Source organism: Brachionichthys hirsutus, chromosome 20 (assembly GCF_040956055.1).
Source record: "Brachionichthys hirsutus isolate HB-005 chromosome 20, CSIRO-AGI_Bhir_v1, whole genome shotgun sequence".
Classification (NCBI taxonomy): Eukaryota; Metazoa; Chordata; class Actinopteri; order Lophiiformes; family Brachionichthyidae; genus Brachionichthys; species Brachionichthys hirsutus.
The window spans coordinates 7,331,933-7,353,196 of NC_090916.1; the positions used below are offsets into that span (position 1 = coordinate 7,331,933).

General features: G+C 43.7%; 1 protein-coding gene across 1 annotated transcript in view; it reads left to right on the forward strand.

The window, feature by feature from the left end:
• tbc1d32 (TBC1 domain family, member 32) overlaps nt 1-21,264 on the forward strand; it is a 29,509-nt gene that overhangs the window by 6,202 nt on the left and 2,043 nt on the right. The window contains exons 14-32 of the mRNA XM_068753783.1: nt 431-579; nt 828-955; nt 1,531-1,732; nt 2,243-2,322; nt 2,732-2,870; nt 3,438-3,525; nt 3,721-3,839; nt 4,118-4,237; nt 4,497-4,585; nt 5,814-5,936; nt 6,811-6,919; nt 7,720-7,813; nt 7,897-8,022; nt 9,895-9,978; nt 13,755-13,824; nt 14,827-14,942; nt 15,866-16,020; nt 16,954-17,094; nt 19,486-19,674. Coding sequence (XP_068609884.1) covers nt 431-579; nt 828-955; nt 1,531-1,732; nt 2,243-2,322; nt 2,732-2,870; nt 3,438-3,525; nt 3,721-3,839; nt 4,118-4,237; nt 4,497-4,585; nt 5,814-5,936; nt 6,811-6,919; nt 7,720-7,813; nt 7,897-8,022; nt 9,895-9,978; nt 13,755-13,824; nt 14,827-14,942; nt 15,866-16,020; nt 16,954-17,094; nt 19,486-19,674 — 2,321 coding nt within the window. The remainder of the gene's footprint in view (nt 1-430; nt 580-827; nt 956-1,530; nt 1,733-2,242; nt 2,323-2,731; nt 2,871-3,437; nt 3,526-3,720; nt 3,840-4,117; nt 4,238-4,496; nt 4,586-5,813; nt 5,937-6,810; nt 6,920-7,719; nt 7,814-7,896; nt 8,023-9,894; nt 9,979-13,754; nt 13,825-14,826; nt 14,943-15,865; nt 16,021-16,953; nt 17,095-19,485; nt 19,675-21,264) is intronic.

The following is a 21,264-nucleotide window of genomic DNA, read 5'->3' on the forward strand; positions in this document are numbered from 1 at the left end:
AACACAACAACAACAACACCGATACTATTGGAGAGGGGAGTATTGGTTTCATTCTCGATGCTTTAATGCATTACAGCAGCCCTAAACTAGGCTGCATGTTGATGGTGATACACGACTTACTAGATGGTGGGTGTGACTTCCATGCGATTGATAAGATGAGCTGCTCCCATTGTTGCCAGTAAGTGGATGTGCACAGTGTGTTCCAGTAACCAGACTCAACCTTTGCTTCGCTCTAGCGCCACGCGGTCATTTAATTTGGGCGGAGACCAAGATGTCAGACTTGATGCTTAGACTATTGTTTTTAAATATCAACATGTCACCCAGGAAGAGCCACGTGAAAGTAATTCCTCCAACTCACATCCAGCCAGGGGCTCAGGCAGCTCCGTAAGCCCATAATGACGTATGACATGCACCTGATCTGTAAATGTAGACGCCGACTCCCTGTGGCCCAGCGACCTGGTGATGGAGGTGCTGTGGGCGCTGTGTGACAGGACAGAATGCGCTTCAGACTGTCTTTACCAGACCCCCGTGATTCAGACGCTGCTGGCTCCGGTGGTAGCGCTGCTCAGCGGACAGCAGGTCAAACACACACACACACCAAACCCTTATCGATACGTCCGATCACTTGTTCCAATCATGTCACGGAAAGAAAAAGTGTGGTTGTCATCACAGCAGGAAAGTTTTTCCCTGAAAATATAATCGCTTTTTCTTTGTTTCATCAATGTCAAATGAATGATATCAGCATTCAAGCTAAATTAATCCCTTCTCTAATTCTCCATTCATCTGAATCGGTGGGATGATTGTTTTTTATTCTCTATGGCTTTCAGGCTAAATTAAAATCTCCCGCAGCAACGCTGACTCTCGTCGCCGACGTTCTGGCTCGCATCGCAAACACCGACCGAGGATTAGCGCTCTTCCTGTACGAGAGGAATGTAGATGTGGCCCATTCTGAGAGGTGAGGCACTGTGATTGAATTATGATTTAATAAAAACTATCATTTTATATACTTCATGGTGATGAATAAATAATATTTCATAGCACGGTAGCTTCAATATAAAGTTACGTCTGCGGAACAAATCCTCCCGGGCACAGGAAGCCGATTATAACCGAAGTTGTCGCTGGTTTGTCTCCTGATTTTGAACTCCAAAAAGTTGTAACAGGATACTTAAGGTCACTCAGAGGCGCCGAGTTCTGCTCCCGGTCTGTAAATTGGCTTTCCATTCATTCTTTGATGTAAAAATGATGTAAAAATGAGCAGAAGTTCTTTCATTTTTAGAATCTCTTTACTTACATCTTGCTGGTAAATGCAGAATGTTTTTTCAACAATAAAACAAATTTTATTTATCTAATGCACAATGTGTGTTTAAAAAAAAAAGTATTTAAAATATCTTGTACATTTGTAATATGTATTGTTTTAATTAAAAGTTACACCAAAGGAGTAGTAGGAGGAGTAGGAAGGGATGAGGCACGACACACGTTATTAATTCTGTCCATTTTGAATCTGATGCCGTCTTGTTCTCTCCTCTGTAGAACCTTTGCCGCTCATGTCATCGTACAGTTCACCCTGAAGCTGCTAGATAAAGCGCCGCCATCACTCAGCGAGGCCGACGGCTCCCGTACGTTATGCGGCGCCTTTATCTTTGTTTGTAGGCAGATGTACAACACCTGTGAGGGTCTGCAGGTACTCCGACCCTACGGCCTGCACAAGGCTCTAGCTGCTGCATGGAAAAAGGTACGTAGGTGGTTGATGCTTGAGGTTACTAAAACGGAAAATAAAAATTTCGCAGAATAAGGGTTGCTGTATGCTGTCTGTTAATAATAATATATTGTTTGCTTGAAGGCTCTGCTCCTAAACTATGCATAAAAAAACACTGGGAAAGATGATGGATGCGATTTTGTATCCTTTTTTTTGCCTTCTGGAATATCAAATAGAGAGGGTGTCCATATCTAATGATCAGTTTCACCGGCTAGAGTACTCCCTGTCATGCTTCATTTGCTTAATGAATGCAGTGTTCTTCCTTCACTCGTTCGCCGCGGAGTGAGCCGCTACCGAATGGATGAAATTAACGAGCCACTGCAATCTGCTTCATTTAATGTTTAGCACACTGCTTTAGTCAGAGGAAGAATCTCCTCAGAGCAGGGAAACAAAAATGGATGCGGTCCATTGTGCCACCTATATCCACCTCCTGCTACGATACAGCTAGAGATAAAAAAAAAATGGTGGTTACTTTTTTCTTTTTAGGCCAGTTCCTTGTCAGAAAGTGTTCCAGCCCCTGCACCCGGAGACAATGCCGGAACATCTAGCCCGGAGCTGCAGAACATGTGAGGCTACACGCACACAATTCATTTTGAGGGCTTCATTAAAATCCCTGGAAATTAAAGCCGTTTTTTGTTTATAACAGAAGTATTACGGAGACTTTTAAAGACACAGAATTCTAATTTTCAAAGCAGAAAGCTGAATTATAATGAACTGTTTTTGAATATGAAATCTAAATCCTCCTCCAGAGAGCATTACTAGCTTGTCAGACATGACTGTAAGCTTGTAAACACTCCCAACACCTTTGATGAGGAATTTGAAGTGAGTGGAAAACATACAACCGCCACTTTTCTCCGAGTGCTGCAGTGAACAAATCAACATAGCAATAACAGCATTATGTATCCATGACAACCACTTTAAATAAAGATGTTGACCTGGGATTGGAGTAGGTGAAAGATTTTGTCGTTGTCATAGGCTCATCTGGGACGAGACGCTGCTGGACAGCTTGCTGAACTTTGCTGCGACTCCTAAAGGCCTCCTGCTGCTCCAGCAGACGGGGGCCATCAACGAGTGCGTGTCCTACATGTTCTCGCGCTTTACTAAAAAACTGCAGGTAATGCTGCACTCAAATGCAACACAGGTAAAAACTGGACGCCCCCAACATAGTCCTTTTTCACCAGAAAAAATAATAGTGTTCAAAATGTGGTCCTTTGTTCCACCATTAATGTTTATTTGTATTGTTTGATGCAGGCAATTCAAAAATGACTGACATGCATACAGAAGGGTTGCATGTATATGCTTCATATTGCAAGCCTTAGCTAATCCCCTTTGTACGACTGCACTCCCTTTTCGCTTTAATTATGGAATTAAAATGATATCTAATCTATTTTTAGATGTGACATTGTCTTATAATTAACTAAGGGTCTGCCTACTGCACAAATAATTTGCAATTTAATTTCTCTGCAGGATTCTAACAGTGCCCTAGCAGGATTTGCATAACAAAATCAACAATGCTCATTTATAATTTTGCTTTTCCTCCTGTACGAAACGTGGTTTAAAGTTCATGTTCATTTTAATTTTTTTTATTCTGAGTCCATCCTGTCCTAAAACATCAAACCCCAAAATATAGTACAGCGTTATCTTTGTAAATGATGGGATTTCTTTGTGTTTTGTTCTGCAGGTGAGCCGCTGTGAGAAGTTTGGATATGGCGTGATGGTAACGCAGGTGGCAGCGACCGCTCCAGGGGTGGCGGCTTTGCAAAGTTCAGGTACTGAAATGTTACTGACAAACAAACAAACACTAACCAGCTAAAATGCTAACCTCCCTGTATTATTCATGCTATCTTTAAAATGTTTCAACAAATTTGGCTCCTTTGTTCTTCAGTTCTGCTGCATCGTGGCTATAAAAAGACGTTCTCCACGCAGATCCAAACTCTCACCACTGGCTTCTCGCGGCTTTGCAGGTTTCATATCGGTTCTGGTGATAGAGCTGTGGTCTGTTCTGGAGTGCGGCAGCGAGGATGCCAGAGTGGTCCGGCCCAGAACCACACCCATGGACCCCATAGACAGGAGCTGCCTCAAGGTGACGCCAGTGTGAAATGATTATTTAAACCAGCAGAGCTTTGAAGCTCCAGCGTGTGTCGGTATGTGTGTTTCTGAGTGGAACCAACTCCTATCTCTAAGTGAAACTAGCCAAGCAGTCCGGACAGGAAGTGAAGCGTGAACCAGGCGCTGCCACTGGTGACTCTTAAGCCGGCCTTATCGGAGTGTCAGCTGCCCGACCAGGTCCATGTTGGTGTCTTGTTGTATTAATGCTTCCTCTAACCCTCTTCCTGTCTGTCCAACTGTCTCTGTCGCCAGTCTTTCCTGTCTTTGGTCAACCTGCTGTCCTCCTCCCGGTCGGTGTGGGAGCTCCTGTGCCGCCAGCCTCTCGCCAACAAGAGTGAATACACCCTGAGAGAAACTCCCAGCTCCATTCCTGTGAGTGTTCTGTACACCGTGTAATCCAAACTTAATGCATTGCCACTTTTAGCCATTTGAGGGCACATTTGTACTCTTTATTTTCCCTCAAACCTCCACCCACACATGTTGTTTTACCTCGCAAGGCCCTCCTTCGAAACTCCAAGCACCCCGGGCCTGATGTATATATTTTCACCTCACATTGTAGATATCCTCACTTCTTCCTTTTCCATCGCAACGGCTGAATTTGTTTTCACAGCCTCTCATTTTTCCTCCACAGGACTTGGTTGACAGGCTGATTGCTGTGAATTCAGATGCGAAGATTAGCTCCCTCTTCCACTACGAACAGTCTCACACATTTGGCCTCAGGTGAGATAGATATTTTTCCTATATAAATATAGGTGGGGGAACACATATGGTATCAGGTATATGCACACACACACACACGCACACACACACACACTTAAGCCTCTGCCAGCAGCAGACTGACATCGTTCTTTATACTTTGATTAACCAGCACTCAAAGAATGATGAAAGGATTTCTCTGGATAAGAGCGAAATAAGATGGGATGTGTATGTTTGTGTTTATATATGTGTGTGTGTGTATTTCTATATTTATGAAGAACAGACATCATAATGTCATCATAAAGGATAAGGCGTTGAAATAAAACACGATCTTTGACTTTTGACTTTTGTAAAATGAGTCGAGGAAGAATCTGCCTACATCACTGCAGCTTAAAATTTCGGTTCGGCTTATTGTTCAGGTTAAAGCGCGGTTAAATATAATTGAATTGTCACATTGCTGATAACCACACAATATCCTCAGGTGTCTAATGATGAGTCTGGAAGATGCTACGTGTTTTGGGGGGGAATATATTAAAGTAACTACTGGAGCATAATATTTTATGCACCTATTTATTTGCTTTCTTGTTGAGCGTTAGATGAGAAAGTCGCTATCGCTTTCATCTCTGCATTGCATTAACTATAAAGCTGCAGCTCAGAGCGGAGGCTGGAGGTGGAAGCAGTTCAATCCGAACAGGAGGTCAGACAAACGTATGTTTCCGATCGTGTCGTTATGATTCTAACACACTTTTATTTTCAAAGACGGGGAACAAACAGGAGAAATAACAGCATTCTAAATAACCTCGTCGACACGCGTCTTCATAATTCCTTCAAAATACGAAAACTGTCTGATACGAGACCATTTGTATCGCTGAAGCTAAAAAAAAAACATTTGCATGATCAAATACGGGTTTGAATCATTTCCTCTGTGCAGGACTTGAACTCCCCTGCATGAAACAAAGTGCTGCTGGAGCTGAACAGCCTGCTGAAGCCCGGTGTTATAGCAACTAAAAAGGCCATGAAGCGTCCTCACGGGTTTCCTACCTAGCAAAGCTTGTAGACTGATCCAGCAGACAGACGGCACAAGGCCAGGGGAAATAGACAAGCAGTATCCCAAGGTCTTTGTTTCCGGGATTTTGCCCTGTTTTTCCACTGCAAATGACATTACAGCCCGAACCGCTCGGTGCTGCTGTTCCGCCACAGTATCTCTGTTTTGAATATTTGCGTGTGTGTGTGTGTGTGTCTGTTGCCGCAGACTTCTCAGTGTGCTCTGCTGTAATTTGGACTCCTTCCTGCTGCTGGAGAGCCAGTACAGCATCTGCTCAGTGCTGCTGCAGAGGCAGAGGGAGAACGTCACCGAAGCAGACGCCAGTGAGGGGTACGCACCGACAAACACACCAAAAATGTCCGCTCAGTTATTTAAACATCCCTCGCTGCTCAATTTATTGTTAGAATTTCTATCCAAATATCATTCTCAGCTGGTTCTCAAACACAGACTTTAGCATGATGCTAATATTCTCACTTAAAATAAGTGTATTTTCACCCAGTTGCAGCTACAGCTGTTAAATTGAAATAAATAATGTCAGAACTAACATTACAGCAAACACTCTTGACTTGCACGGACCATACTTTGCTCCTGCTCAACGTTTCGGTCAGGTTCCTGGATTTTCTTTTGTGTGGTCTTGCTGGTGATGAGCAAAGCCTAAATCCACCAGAACTTCTTTCTGGTGATAATCTGCATACTTTATTCGACCCCAGCTGTGACTTTCTGTTTCATTCTCAAAGATGTATGCAAATGACTTGTTATAGCCAACAGGCCCTTGTACAGAAATAGTCCCTTTATTACTAATTTCAAGTCCAAATTGCTTCAGCTATCAGAATCCTCCACCAAGGCTGACACGGGCTGACCCCAATGTGGCTTTATAATTGGAGTATTCTCTGATCTTATCTAAAATTCTACATGAAAACCTGCCTCTCTTTCTTTTCTCCATTGCCTTGCAGCAAGAATTCAGTCATTCAGAGCCTTCAGACCTTTTATAATGTCTTTTAGAAGACTCTGCAGCGTAAGTTACCTCAGGTCTAACTAATTGGTGTAAAACACCTGATTTACATGCTTTTTATTCTACATATGCATAAGACACCTCCTGAAACACCTTTCTCATCTTGCAGATATATTGTAGAACACGAATCTATTTGCTTCAGATACCTCTCAGGTTATCAATTACTGTCTAATCTCTCCTCCTCCTTATCAGGGAGGTCATCGTAGACGCTCTATCAGTGGAGAGGAACCACGTTCTTGTTCGTGTCGGTGTGGTGGGAGGTCCATCCGAGAGGAAACTTCCTCCTCGAGTGCTACAAGAGGTCAGCCGTGCTCAATTAATCGTATCCTGGCGTTAGGTCGGAGCAATCTAAAGCTCGTCTCCGCCTTGAGACAGACCGATACAGACCTAACATCACATTTTAATGAAGTCGTTTCGCAGCACCCGATTGTTTGTTGCTGAAGAAAAGCCTTTGTGGAAGAGAGATCATTTATATTGGCTGCTGAGTAAACTGGCAAATTGGCTCTACTTTTTTTTTTAGTGTCCTTTAATCATTCTTTAATTACAATATGAATTTTTCATTAACACAAACTCGACGCTCATGATTGGTTCTTCATGTATCCATTTCTCTCCTGTGTCTGTGTTACTGTTCATTTTAAAGAGACCCTCTGGCTACCGACGGGGATTCAGTCTTGCAGCATTATTCTCTCACTGTGCTTTGAGATATATATCATTTATTTAGGTGTTGTTTACACAGAACGCAAAACAGGAAAACTAATTTACACCGAGGTCAAGGAAAGGATATGAGAGGGATTTCTAAAGGGGCGAGTGCAAATTACTTCAACTGTTATTTCCTCTCTGTTTCATAGGCCTGTTTTGTTAATCTCTCCTGTCTGGAGGATTATAGGGATCAGAAATCTGTCAAATACAAAAAGATATATTTGGTCTGAATTCTTTAATGAATCAAATCACTGTTTATGTCTTAACGCTAATATAAGTCTCTTAAATGACAAACGACTGGAACGTCGATAACTCAAACAGCCATTATCTCAGCGCAGCCACGTCTGACAACACGATGATGTGTAAAATAGTTGATTGAATGTCTTCATCCGGTCATCGAAGGGAGAAGATCCTTACCCATGGCCGATGTTTTCAAACTACCCTCTCCCTCACTGCTATAACCTGGACCCACCGCAGATCCTCCAGAACTCACAAGGTGAACGGCGTTGTCGACGGCGCAGGCACGGTGACCTGTTGAATTATTCCGACTCTTCACCTGTCTTTACACCATTTTTCCAGACTCTGAGATCAGCGAATTTCTGGCATCATCCAAAGACTCGGAGGACGTGGGGGGCTGGATGGAGACGTGCAGGAGACAGTACTTTAAAGTCATGACCTCCAAACCCAACGTCTTAACTGGGAACGGTGAGCAGCTGTTTTGCTACCCTGCCGTAGCGTTATGAATATATAATCACACATATCGATTAGGGGTGTGGACTATTGACGATCCGCATTCACAAATCCTTATGGCTGGCGGTAACACCGAGGAGCAATGAAGATTACATATCTTTATAAGGGGAGACTTTTTGTTTGTTGGATGCATTTGTACATTTTCGAGATTGTTTTGTTATTCAGTTCACAGCTGAAGTACACTTCGCCAAGAAAAACCCGAGGAAAACAACATATGGGCCTCACTTCTTATCCTAAATTCAACCTTGGATTTTATCTATCTGCTGTTCCTCAGGCTAATCAGTACCATTCTGTTGGTTGTGTCTAACTTGCATCTCAATGAAGGCCAGATATACGAGTAGTGGGGCGTGTGTGTGTGTGTGTGTGCGTGTGTGTCCGTGTCCTTGGAAACTGACATTTACCACACACAAATCAGCATTTCTAATAAATTCATAATGCGGCAGGAACATGGGTTCCTCTGCACGTTCACAAGTTTTAACTCCAGTTAGCACTCTATAAAGTAAGAATTGTTTAAATGTTTTTTAACACAGAAATTTTAGAGTCGTGGTGATGAACAAGAAACTTAAAACCTTGACACTGAACTACGGCCCATATGTTGTCGTGCCTGGAAGCACCGCGCACACTTCTTCACCAAGATTACATACATCTGAGCATTTTTAAGCTCTCATCACCGCCATTGGGACGGCGCCGACGTGGCGTAAACAGCTGTTGAAAGAGGCGAGAAACCGTTTAAATGAAGGAGGCCTGACAACGCATGTACCAAACGGTGATTGCTTCCTTTCATCGGCGAAACTCCCGTGAAAAAGCGCCGGCACCTCTCCGCTACGGCGCACATTTAAGGCTTTTCAGTGGAGGAACATGATCAAGATCCATTTATGCCTCTCTTATCTAGAAGTTGTACTTTATTTTGTTCATCATTAAACATGCAAAACCTGGCGTTCTACTTTAAAAAAAAAAAAAAAGAAACATTGAAGTGGGGGAAATTGAAGCATTTACCATCCTTTTTCCCGGGCAATTTATTGATCAATTACTGTCTCGACGTATAAACAAACTGATTATCATTTTTGTGATAATCATCTGTAGGATGGGAATGAATGTGCTTGATGAGGTGTTAGCCCCCCCCAGTGTCAGCTCATTGATCGCTCAGTGATCCTCCTTAGCAGCACGTCAATGACGTGAATTCACTCGTGCGAAGCGCTGATTGTGTTCTCTAATCTCACAGCCCCTCGACAGATTGAAAGGCTGCAATCCCGCATTTATTGACAAAAACACACATTCCTTTGTTGCGGGTAAAAAGCAGTCGTGGGAATATGTGTTCAAGATAACGACAATTTATTCTAGAGTTTTTTCTGTTGATCTACCGATGACTTGGAGGAAGAGGGGGGGGGGGGGTCATCTGAGAAGCGCTGAATCGACATAATTGCACGCTGAGTCGTAGGTGGGCTCCGTGGTCATTGAGCTGTTGAACACAAATGAAAAGCCACAACCACCTGCTATGAAAATAGATACGCTGAATTACATCCACCGCTTTGATTGGAACAGAAGCGGTGGTCTTACTTTACTTATGAACACGTCAGTCGCTGAAGGGGTAGATTACGGGGGTAGATTACGGGGTACATTTAGGGGTAATGTACGCAATTGATGGGTGCTATAACCTCCGTGGTTTTACTAGATTACAATTAATAATAATAAAAAACAAATAATGAAACACATATCTGGATGTTATCTACATTGTAAAAATGGGTCAAGAGGCCCCGCTTTGAACTCAGGATGTGTTGCAGCTGCGCTAACAAATCTTTTGTGAATATGTGCTTATTTTCTCTACAGTTCTGGCCGACTTCCTCGACAGGGTCGTGACCCGCTTATCCAGCTCTTCCGCCGAGTGCTTCTTCTCTCCAGCTCAGCACAAAGGTCAGTGGGGGGGAAAAACAAACACATTCACTTCCCACCTCACAAACCAAAGGTGTTTGTGAGGCGGTGCTTGTATGTGCCGTGTGGGACAATCTCTATTTCGGTTCATTGAGCGTCTTGGTCGAAATGGGTCACGTTCTTTTGTTGTTGCATCATCTCGTCAGGCTGTATGTCTTGAAGACTGGCAGCAAGAAAAGTCTTTGGGAAAGACGTTCCCCGGGAATTTGCCAGGACAGTTTCAGCAGAGGAAAGAGAAGTGTTGACTTCGGCTGTAGTTTTTGTGAAGAAACTTACATTTCTGCTCATTAAAAACTAAACCTATACTAAAAAAAGGCATGGGACTAAAAACGTTGGGATGACTTCAGGATAGCTTAACAGAAATAGTTGGACCTGATCTACGCGTGGATGAAGGCATGTTGAAGGCTGAATGTTGTTGAGCTGTCTCGAGTCAGTGTTGTTTGGAAGTTGGGTACATTCCCTGTGGATTAGCAGCTGAGGATAAAATAAATAAAAAATAGAGACATTCAGACTCATTATCAGGTTACAGAGAGCACGTTTCTCAAATCGCACGTGAGATTTCAGGATTTCGGCTTGTTTTGTTTTTTTTAGCCAGCGGGCTAAACAACCTCATCTGACAGATAATGACTGAATATTAACAAAGTGTTAAAGTAATGGCCTCTTGATCACATGTTACTGTGCGTAATTTGATCCCTGTGTTACTAACAGGTAACAACAAATCCTGAAGAAACTGCAAAACGCTTTAAAAATGGAATTTTAAATAGCAATCAGAATTTGGGGGGGGGGGGGGGGGGGGGGGGTTGGGGTTTTTACTTATTATGCCTTCCTCAATAAAAAGGAAAGACTTGTCAGCCCTTCGCTGCAGAAGAGAAACTATTTTTTTAGGGGGGCGGTGTCTTTATCGGCGAAGAAACCGAATTCTGAGCGTTTGATTTATCAGTTCAGCCTCTTCAAAGTTGTTGATCTTTCCACTTTTCCGTCAAAATACTTTTACACATAATTCTGCAATCTACCAGTTACATGTCTGAAAGTGTCTGCGTGTGTGTGTGTGTGTGTGCGTGTGCAGCAGGGTAACGGCTGGTGGGGACCCCTTACTGTTTGATTGATGTAGACTACAGCTTCATCCACTGCGCCCTGCTTCCGCTGCTCCATTGTAAGGAGGGGGGCAGACTCATTTGCCAAGCATTAACCCCTGTCAGCTCCCTGTTCTGCGTTGCGTCTCTTCTCCCCTCACGCCTGCGTCTCCTGAAGCTCGCTGCCTGGCAATCTCATTTATTACCAGCTACCCTTTGAAATTGGGTGCCTGGAAGCCAAGAGAGCGAGCGCCTTTTTGCGTGTTACACCTTTAATGGCTCATCCACAGATCTGTGCTTCTCAAGCGGATCGTCAGTAATTCGATTTTCTCACCACGTTCTACTCCTACATTAGCCGGCTGCGGAAGGAGTCACCTCAATTCTTGAATTCAGGACCTCCAGTTATATTTAAAAAAAAAAGATTTTTGCTATAAACAGCGAGAATTTTAGGGTTAACATCCAGAGGATATTTAAAATTGTTCTGTTTTATAAAAAAAAAATAGGACTCAAATAGCATAAAATGAAGTCACTGATGCAAAAAAAGAGAGGACTAAGCGGCGATTTATTGAACAATGGTTGAATGGTTAATCCTTAAGGCGAAAATGATCGTGTTAAGGATGTGGGCAGCGGACATTCAGACATGGATGAAGATGGAGCGGAGCTGAAGCAGCGGAGGCAACGCTAAACAGGATTTGAAAAGACCCATAAACAGAAATTGTTCCAGCGAGATTTAACTTATGAAATGAGGAATAGTGGAGGAGGAGCAAAGGCTTCAACGCTGCAGGCGAGAGGTGGCCTTTGTGAGTAGCAGGTGAGTAAGAAGGCTGGAGGAGGCGGGGCTAAGAAGGCTATGATTTGTTAATGGACAATCATGCATACGTCATGTGGGCTGCATCTCGATCCAATTATTGCTCTTGCTATTTCCTGGTACTACCTTTCTACTTCTCCTTCGGTCAGTTTTCATATGCTGAATATTTACTGCCGCTCTTCTTGCTCTCAGGAAGACTAGCACCACAGGCCTTTGATGCTTTCTGCCACCTTGGGGACAAAACTAAAACCAAACCTTTGCTGCACCTTTCCAGCCACGCAGGCTGGTGTCGAGGGTTCAGCTGAGCCTCCCAGAGATGTGAACACCTGGGACATAAAAGTGTTTACGGATGCCTTTCATGTTCATGGAGATGCTTCTGCCGCCTTTAGAAGGCAACAATAAACAATAAGGCTGTTGGCTTTTTCCTGATGTCGAGTGCAACATCGCCAGAAGTTACGTCTCAAAGGATTTTCTCTTAATGCATCTCGCTTCAAAGACTCATCAGCCTAAGCCCTTAGATTCTGCTGGCTTTTCTATTTACGATATGACTTTGGTTTTAATTTCCCCAAAGTAACTCAGGATCATAAGGATTGTGGAAATGAATAAGGCACGCAGTGAAATGCTGATCCCTGGCATTACTCTCGATAACTTTCACTATCGCTTCGATTAGCAATTATGTAACGCTAATATCAGAGCGGCATCGCGTGTGGAGTCGACCAATTGTTTTTAGCTAAAGTCAAACGTTCCTGTTCTTGCCGAGGACTGTAAAACAGACAGCGGTGGCACATGGGGAGGAAGGAAATGAATACAAGAGTGAGCATTCATCTCCATTAGACAGTAATTGCCACCAGCCAGAGGTTTTTAGAGACACTAATAATGAGAGGAGCGAAGGGTGAGATAGAAAACATGACACTTGTAGTGCTGGCACGACTTCATGCTCTCATCGTGAGTCATTTTCTCCAAAATGAATGTTAAATTTGATTTTTGTTTTGTGATTATTCCACAGCTCTCAGCTGTAATTATCCCACGGTAACAATATTGAATTATCACATGGAAACGCAGATTGCAGCTATGATATTATCATTCCCTTTGCACATTTCTCCACCATTAGACTGCAAATTGGATTTCAAGTTTTCCCTGCCGCTCGCCATAATATTTCACGTATTAATTGCTGCAAAACTTCTCATCATTGCATCGCAAACACATCCATTAGCACAAATGGAATAATATTATTCCCCCCTAAAGCCAGGAAGCCTTGGAAGCATCTTTCAAAAACAAAATCCCACTCTTCCTGCAAGTTATTGCCTCATTCGTCTGTCTCTCCACACAATTACAACCGTAACGCTAAAAAACGAATGTATTAAGAGCCCACGAGAGCAGCTGGCGAGAGCATCCCTACACGCCGAGTCTGCACGCCGTTACACGATGAAGCTCCCAGCTGCTGCAGGACCCAGCTCAACATAAAGTCCCAGGCTTTCTCACACGGCAAAACATTTAAACTCCACCAACCTAGATTTATGACTCCACGGCTCTTAACCATCAAAAATGCTGCTGTGAAATTACCCGTAGCTGACTGTTAGAGAAATTACCCAAGTCACCTTGGTGCCACGCTACCTCGCAAACATCACAATTAAATGCCAGACAACTGCCGTAAACCTGCCAACTGCAAAATTACCTCGACGTAGCAGCACAACAGCGGTGCCTTAAAAGTAGCAAGAGATGATTTGTTCTGTTTTCCCCCCAATTCTCCAGGGTTGAAACGCCCCGTGTTAGAGGTACCCTGCAGGGAGTGTTTTCAACCCAGAAACCTCCCTCCTCTGGGTATTTCTGTGCTTTCTAATAACCAACTCTCCTCTTTTAATTGTCTTGTTTTACAGCAGAGGAGCAGAGTGTGAAGAGCGTTGCATTGTCGTCTGTGGAGCAGCTGGGAATCAACACTTGTCTCAGGTACGCACAGAGCATCAAGCGTTTTTCTACAGATCATAAACCTTTATTTAATCTGATCATTTTCCTGCGGTGGCGTAGCGACCTGGCAAGGTAAGGAGAACCCGCTGTAAAACCTAAACTCACCGAACGGCGAGCTTTATTTTACTATTTGCGCTTGAAAAAAGGGGCGGGGGTTTTCTGCTGAAGTACCTGATTGCATTTGTTTGATGATGAATTGACCATAGTTTTATAGCCTGTCCCAGCTGGCTACGGCTCCAATGAGGACCAAGCAACAACACACAGTGGTGTGTCTTTAAGGGCCTGAAAGGACCTGTTAGAGCCCGTAAACATCAAGAACATGCATTATGCAGAGAGATGTTACTCTTACAGTAGAGTTAGACCCATATAATTATCAGAGGCGTGCACAGTAAATGTTCTCCTGCCGTTTCCTTTCTCTAATGGTGCCAGTGTGCATACTTCTTGTTCTGGTGTTTATTCCCCACAAGCAGACCCTCTGACTGACGGTAGTTTTCTTACACTGCTCATTACTGTCCCTAACAACACCCGGCCACCACCGCTGCATAGCACTTGTAGATTCTTTTGCTCTCCTGAAGGGGGTTTTCAGATATAAAGTTACAAAAAACTGCAATATTTACATTTTCCCACAGAGCTTCGTGTATTTATTTAAATGTGTTTGTGATTAATCCTCGACTTGCTAGCGTCAGGCTTGCTGAATTACATCTCACCACATTAGGCTTGTACTGTATAATTACATTTGCGTCTCTTTGTTGTCCTATGAGTCAGGTTTATGACAAAGTAGGATAACACTACACACAGTAAGAGAAAATAAAACAAACCCCATTCTCAAGAGTACAATCAGAGAATTTCCACGGCCACGGCAGTAAACACTGAAGACGTCTTTGGAGGGATGTTTACCGCTGTCACCTTTTTTTTTTTTTTACTGGACTGTCACATGGGGGATAAACAAGCGTACATGATTTCTGTTTTGTCTGACAACTGCAGGTATGGCAGCCGCCTCCAGCTGCTGAAGGAAGATGCTGCTGATGACCTGGCACTGCTGCTGAAGCATACAAAGCTCTTCTTGTCCACACAGAGAGTTAAAGTAGCTTCAGAGCTCAGTATCCTTATATATATATATATATATCAAGTATAACCTTGATATATTTGCAGATATTTCAGCAGTCCTCTAAAATTGATTTAAATCCATGAATGATGCTTGGGAAGATAAAATGAACAGACTATAAAAGACTCTTCCTTTGTGAATTCTACCTGAACAAAAATGAAGGTTCAGTCAATTCAGAGTAGAAACTCAGCAGAGGGACGTCTAAAGCAGGAAGTGTTGATCGCCCGGGGGGGGGGGGGGGGGGGGGTTGTGTGCTGAATTCGAGGCTAATCTCCAGAGCAGAACTCACACCTACACACCGGTCCAGCCGTTGGTTTCCGGACGCACCTGAATGAATGGATTGAATTGAAACCGAGCTTGGAGCCAGAATCATCCACTCGTGATCTGTCCATTCATAGAGGTGGGAGGAAACTGGTTTTTGGGAGGTGGGAGGACACCGTAGAACCCGTAGAAAGCCCACACAGACTCAGGGAGAACAGGCAGCGAGGCAGCAGCACTACTCACTGCGCCATCATGCCACCCACTGTATACACAAAACCAATTAATTTCATTTTTAAGGCTATACGGTGCTATTTGTTTAGCTCATGTTAGTTCACCTCTACCCTCTTTTGCCACCTTCCTTTGTTTTTGTTGTTGCCACACTGATTCATAGCTCTCCAGAGCATTTGTAGTATAATTCCGAGGCTCATACATAATTATAACCTATTTTGCATGCACAGTGGTATTTTGTCTTAATTAAAGCCGCTACCGTTTAAATTATGCAACAGGAGGCTAAGGTGAAGGTAAGAAAAATACTGTTTGGATTCGCATTCCTCATCTACCTGTCCTTTTTCAGGCCAATGGGCAACTTACATCATTGTGTGTCTAATCTTGTTATCTTTTCCACGAGTCCTTTGCATTCTTAACACCGAACTCCAGTCATTCAGCAGGATGGTTATCCGGGTCATGACTGGCTGGCCTCCACTGTGTTCCTCCTCATGGCCGGAGACCTGGAGCGCTCTCTGCGCTTCCTTCTCAACCTGTGCTCTCTGCTTACATCTGCGTTCATCTGGCCGGCAAGGATGCACGCCTCTGTGAGTAGAACGATGAGCAAATACAACTACAGTCAAAATGCAGCGGCAAGGATCTAAGCAGGCGTTCACCCGGTCCTGCCCGCCAAAAGCTTTGCAGAATTTATTCAGGAAAGGCGCGCATGCGGCGTTACCCGCCGGGTGGAGGAGGCTCAGGCTGCCTGGAGGTGATTGTCAAATAGCTTGCTGACTTCTGGCGCCGAGTCAAAACGTCCATAATTCATTGCTCATCCATTTTGTAGATTCAGAATTACAGATTCAGATTGTTCTCCAGCTTCTCTTCCCACTGTGGAGCCACCCAGCTCCCAACCGGGTAATCCCAGATCCTGATAGAGGCACACCGGTTATACCACACGAAGCAACTCTGGAATAGTAGGACCCGTTTAAATCATGATGGACACCATGTGTAATACCGCTGATGCTAAGATATTGATCCAAACCCTCACTGTACAGGGAGACTCCTGTCGACCCACTCAATAAATTAAACCCCAGTTTGTTCTGTCATCTCGGGTGCACAAGTTAAATGCAACATTAAATGAGAGGAACCCCATCAATCATAAGAACCTAAAGGCAAAGGAAAGAATGAGTAAATAAAGACGAATCCTTGCAATATGTTTCACATAAATTGTTTTCAGTTTGGCTGCTCCTTGTCATTTGTCAACGCGGTAAAAAAAACGTTACTGATTCACAACTAGAGGAGGAGGAAAGGGAAGAATGATAGAGGGAAACAAGGATGAAGAGATGGAATAGAAATAGGTCAAGCTCGGAGGAGAAGTCTGGTTTCAGTCCTTCTAAAAGGTGATATTAAATCCGGTCGGCTCTGATTGACGTCAATGGCTTGAATCGATCGCGAGTTGCGTGTTCCCTGTCTGAAGATGAAGATGAAGATGAAGGTTGGGGAATTTTGAGGTTTAAAGCACAGGCTTTCCATCGCAGGTCCACGTTCCTGTGGAAGTAGCTGAATCAGGTATTCCTCCAGTTTACTGGTGCACGGCTCATTATGTGGAGATGCTGCTGAAAGCTGAACTTCCTCTGATCCACTCCGCCTTCAGGATGTCTGGCTTCACTCCATCACAGGTACGATGTCAATGACAAACTGTTTACATGGAGCTAAATTGTCTTTAAGGCTTATATTTATGGTAACGATAATCTATACAGTGTACAATTTTTCCACTTTAGCAGAAACGATACCAGAAGGTAAGTATCGGACAACAAGGAATAAAATAATAATAATTTAGGCTAGTTTGAGGAACTGTAGAAACGCAGAAAGAATCAACAGGATGTTTAGTTTTGTCGGTGTCACGGAGAAAACAAAAACAAAAACAGGATTTAAATCCTTATAAAAAGCTTTCATTCTCATCATCTTATAAAAACTGTGGTAAAAATGTTCTTTTAAACACCAAAATTCGGCTTGGAGCTTGGATCGTTCCTCGTTTTGTTAAACAGAGTAGTCAAAAATTAGGTGTTTTCACTTCGACTTTTGATTCTTTGGACGCAGACGTCTCACAAACAAGGTGGAAAGAAAAGGTTTACAGGGAATATTGTTATGTTTGATCCTCTTCTCTGCACTGACAGGTGAGGCTCACATAATGGCTCTAATAAGACTTAACACATTTCATCAAAGCTCTGGGATTCATCATCTCTGGGGTGAAGCAGCACGTTAACATTCAGCTCATCGCTTTGCTCTTCCAGGCGATAATGGGCACCTGCCCTTCACTCAGAAATGGAAATATCTGTTCCAAAAGTCGGAGCTTTGAAAGCCTGACAAAGCAGCAGCAGCAAATGAGGCATTAAACACATCTGCCATTCATACAGTAGAGGTGTGCGTGTGTGTGTGCGTGTGTGTGTGTGTGGACGCAGGCCTCTGTCAAAATCCATCTGACAAAGCTTTAATTATTTGAAGCAACCGGCTCTGGAAAAAAAGGAGGGTGTGGAAGGAAGATCATTTTAAGTGTGAGTAAAGATTTGTGGTTGTAAAAGGATAAACCAGCTAAATTATGGGATAAACAGGTTTTATTGACGCAATAATCTTCAGCCCATCAAGAGAAGCTCAATAACGTTTGGTTTCTGTTGGTTTTTTGTTGTTGTCTGATTGCTTGGAATAATTCCTTTGGACCATTTTATATTGTCAGAGAGCTCCGTAATCATTGGTTTGCTGTTGTGGGGTGTGTCAGTCCAATAATCAGTTTCATTTCGGTTCCGCTAACTTCTTTTAATTCCTACAATTTGCCCAAAACCTTGCCCGTGGAACCCAGTGTGTAGCAACGAGCTCGATCTGTCTATTTATAGAACAAATGTACAAGTACTTGTGTTTGTGCCCGAGGATGTTTAAGAAAAGGGGGCAGCACAGTCCAGCAGCGTCTCCAGCCCCATAGAGCGGGGCGCTAATCATCTCATATGTTCATGGAGCGTTCACGGAGGTCGTTTTTATGCTCGAGCAGTCCGCCGTCGTTAAGTGAACACAGTGGCTAATCATTAGCATGACAGTTATCTAAAATGCAGCGTGTGCGCTTGTCTGTTGAACGTTGGGGAAAGCCAGATATAAGCGTCTGAAGCGCTGTCAGACTCCCAGCGACGGGGCTGCGCTTAAATCATTATCAGGACGAGCAGAGTTCAGCCACAAAGAGAGTAGATTTTACTGACCGTGGCACATTTATCAAATGCTGCTTCCACGTGGGCTTAAACCTCCAGCTAATCTACAGTTTTCAGCGTGCTGCCTTTTCATTGGCGCTCCTCGCAACACGACTCAAAGCAAAGCGCGTGTCGGCCCGACGCTCGGATTCACCCTGAAATATCTCATTTTGTAGATGCATTCATGCTCCCGGGAGGATTAATCCTGCTAACTCTGATGACCCCCCCCCCCAGGGCCGCTGTAAGGCTGCCATGTCTGTGAGGAATTATGTATTTTGGTGCCCATTAATTTTCACCATTATCACACAGTGATTTGGTTTATGATCAAGTTTCACAACATGACCACCTTTGCAGAGGTGAAATATTTATTTATTGCTTCCGCAAACAAATTTCATCTTAATTTTGTGACGCTTTAAGCCCATTTTTTACACGACAAATAAATATTTTTCAATTATTCAATATTTATTCAGTAATATATTTGCCGAGTGTGTTGATAAAAAAGAATCGTTGGGATAGACGAAGCCACATTCTCCTCAAACTTTAGACACACATTATTTCCCTCCATTGGATGTATTTCTTAGAGAGCTATAAATGCTGACAAGAAACTGAAGATAAAGACATCTGATGTCTGATCTCCCATAATGATCAAAATCGTGCTTCATTATTTGCCAGAAGCGTGGACTAGATCATTTATATTACTATATAATTGGAATCTTCATTTCTTTCACCTGGATTAAAATTGAAGTAATAAAACTTGTTCGCGGAGGATATTTTCATGCGCAGCTGACAGGTTTATTCTCAGTAACACGAAGGTTCAATATCCGCCTCTCTCCACAGATCTGCCTTCACTGGTTGACTCAGTGTTTCTGGAATTACCTGGACTGGGTAGAAATCGGCCATTACGTCTCCACGTGCGTGGCGATGGGTCCAGACTACCAGGTTTACGTGTGCGTGGCCGTAATCAAACATTTGCAGCCAGACATCCTGCAGCGAACGCAGTCCCAGGAGCTTCAGGTCTTCCTCAAGGTCAGTCATTTGGATTATTTAGGTGTTTTTAATGAGGGATACCCACAAGTTCCAGAGCTGTCTAAAACTGTTGTACCCCCCCCCCCGGTGCGGAACAGGTGAGGGGTTATCCCCGAGATAAGATAGTCTTGTAGTAGATTCTCCAAGATAAGAATCGACTTCTGCCTGAACAGTCTGGAAGCTGAGCAAGAATCTCTGCCGTGCAGACGTCGCTGGGAAAGGAATCACCGCCTCGGAGCGCTTTGTCTGCGTGTTTGCTGAGGATTAGATGCTCGACAGCGACTCAGCCTCGACTCGGTCGGGAGCTCGGCAAACTAAAGCGCATCACCTCATTCCTGAGATACTGCGGGTGTCAGGATACACGCGTTAGAGCTACTTCGTCTTTGGCAGAATGTGCATCTTAAAAATGTTGATACGACTGCTTAAGAACTAATTTGTGCTGGGGAGGTCGGAGCGTGCGCCCTCTCCTGGATTGCACGGCGTCCCTTTTAAACTCAGCAGCCATTCCAGATTCCCATCAATAATGAAGGACATCGACTTTCGGAATTTGTTCGTGAAACGTCTCGTCGCATTTTTCTGAAAGTAGACTTTGAAAGATGGCTAACCTGAACGTTAACGTTTCACCGCAGTGACTTCTGCTCTATCATATTGAGCGGAACGCTGAAATAGAGTCTTGTAGATCTCTCTTCCTGCTGATATACCCAAATCAACAACATCACCAAGTGTGCGAACGAGGCACGGCTCGTCGTGTTCATTACCCGTCACGCTCTCACTCCGTCATGTCTTCGGCTGACGGCTCCGGCGCCAACGTAGCCACGAGCCCCGGCGGCTCTTGTGTGTTAGAAGATCATCCGTGATGTCTTTATCAGAGGAAGCGCTTCTAATGAGCCGTGGCACCGGATACTGCTGCGTATCTGGAGCCGAATCTTTGTGTCTACATTTGTGCGTGTCAAAACGAGAGGCAGGAACAACGTACACAACCTCTGACCCGAGCTGAACCGGCGAAAGCGTCCGACATGCTGGTTTACATGGAACATTCTCACCCCCCCGTCTCCTCCTGCGTCTTCGGGATCAAGCATCGTACTTTGCTATTAGAGGATTTTTTTAAACATTCATACAGACAAACGTTTGAATTCCTCTGCACTCGCTCCGTCTGCCGAGGAGGCGCATCTATATTTCATCCAAATGAAACTTTCAGAAAAGGCGAATGACTTGTTAAAACCATTTTGAGCTGGTGACACTGACAGAGGCGGAGACAGGTTATACGACAACCACCGACTAATGGCCGAACCAAAACATAAAAGAAGCAGCATCAATTTGGTATATATATATATATATAACATAAACTCAGACGTATGAGCTTAAAATAAGAATATGTGGGATGTTACTCAATCAATGCATTTACAGAAGGGGTGGGGGGGGGGGGGCATACCACCATGCAATCCTTAAATGAAAGACTCAACAGTCAAACTTTATTGTCCAGTGACCAGAGGACAACTTTCGGCTAGTTTGATTTCTACTTTAAATTAATATCCAGAAATCTGTTCCTCTAAAATTCCACCCCAACAGAAAGCCGCTCTGTAATTTACT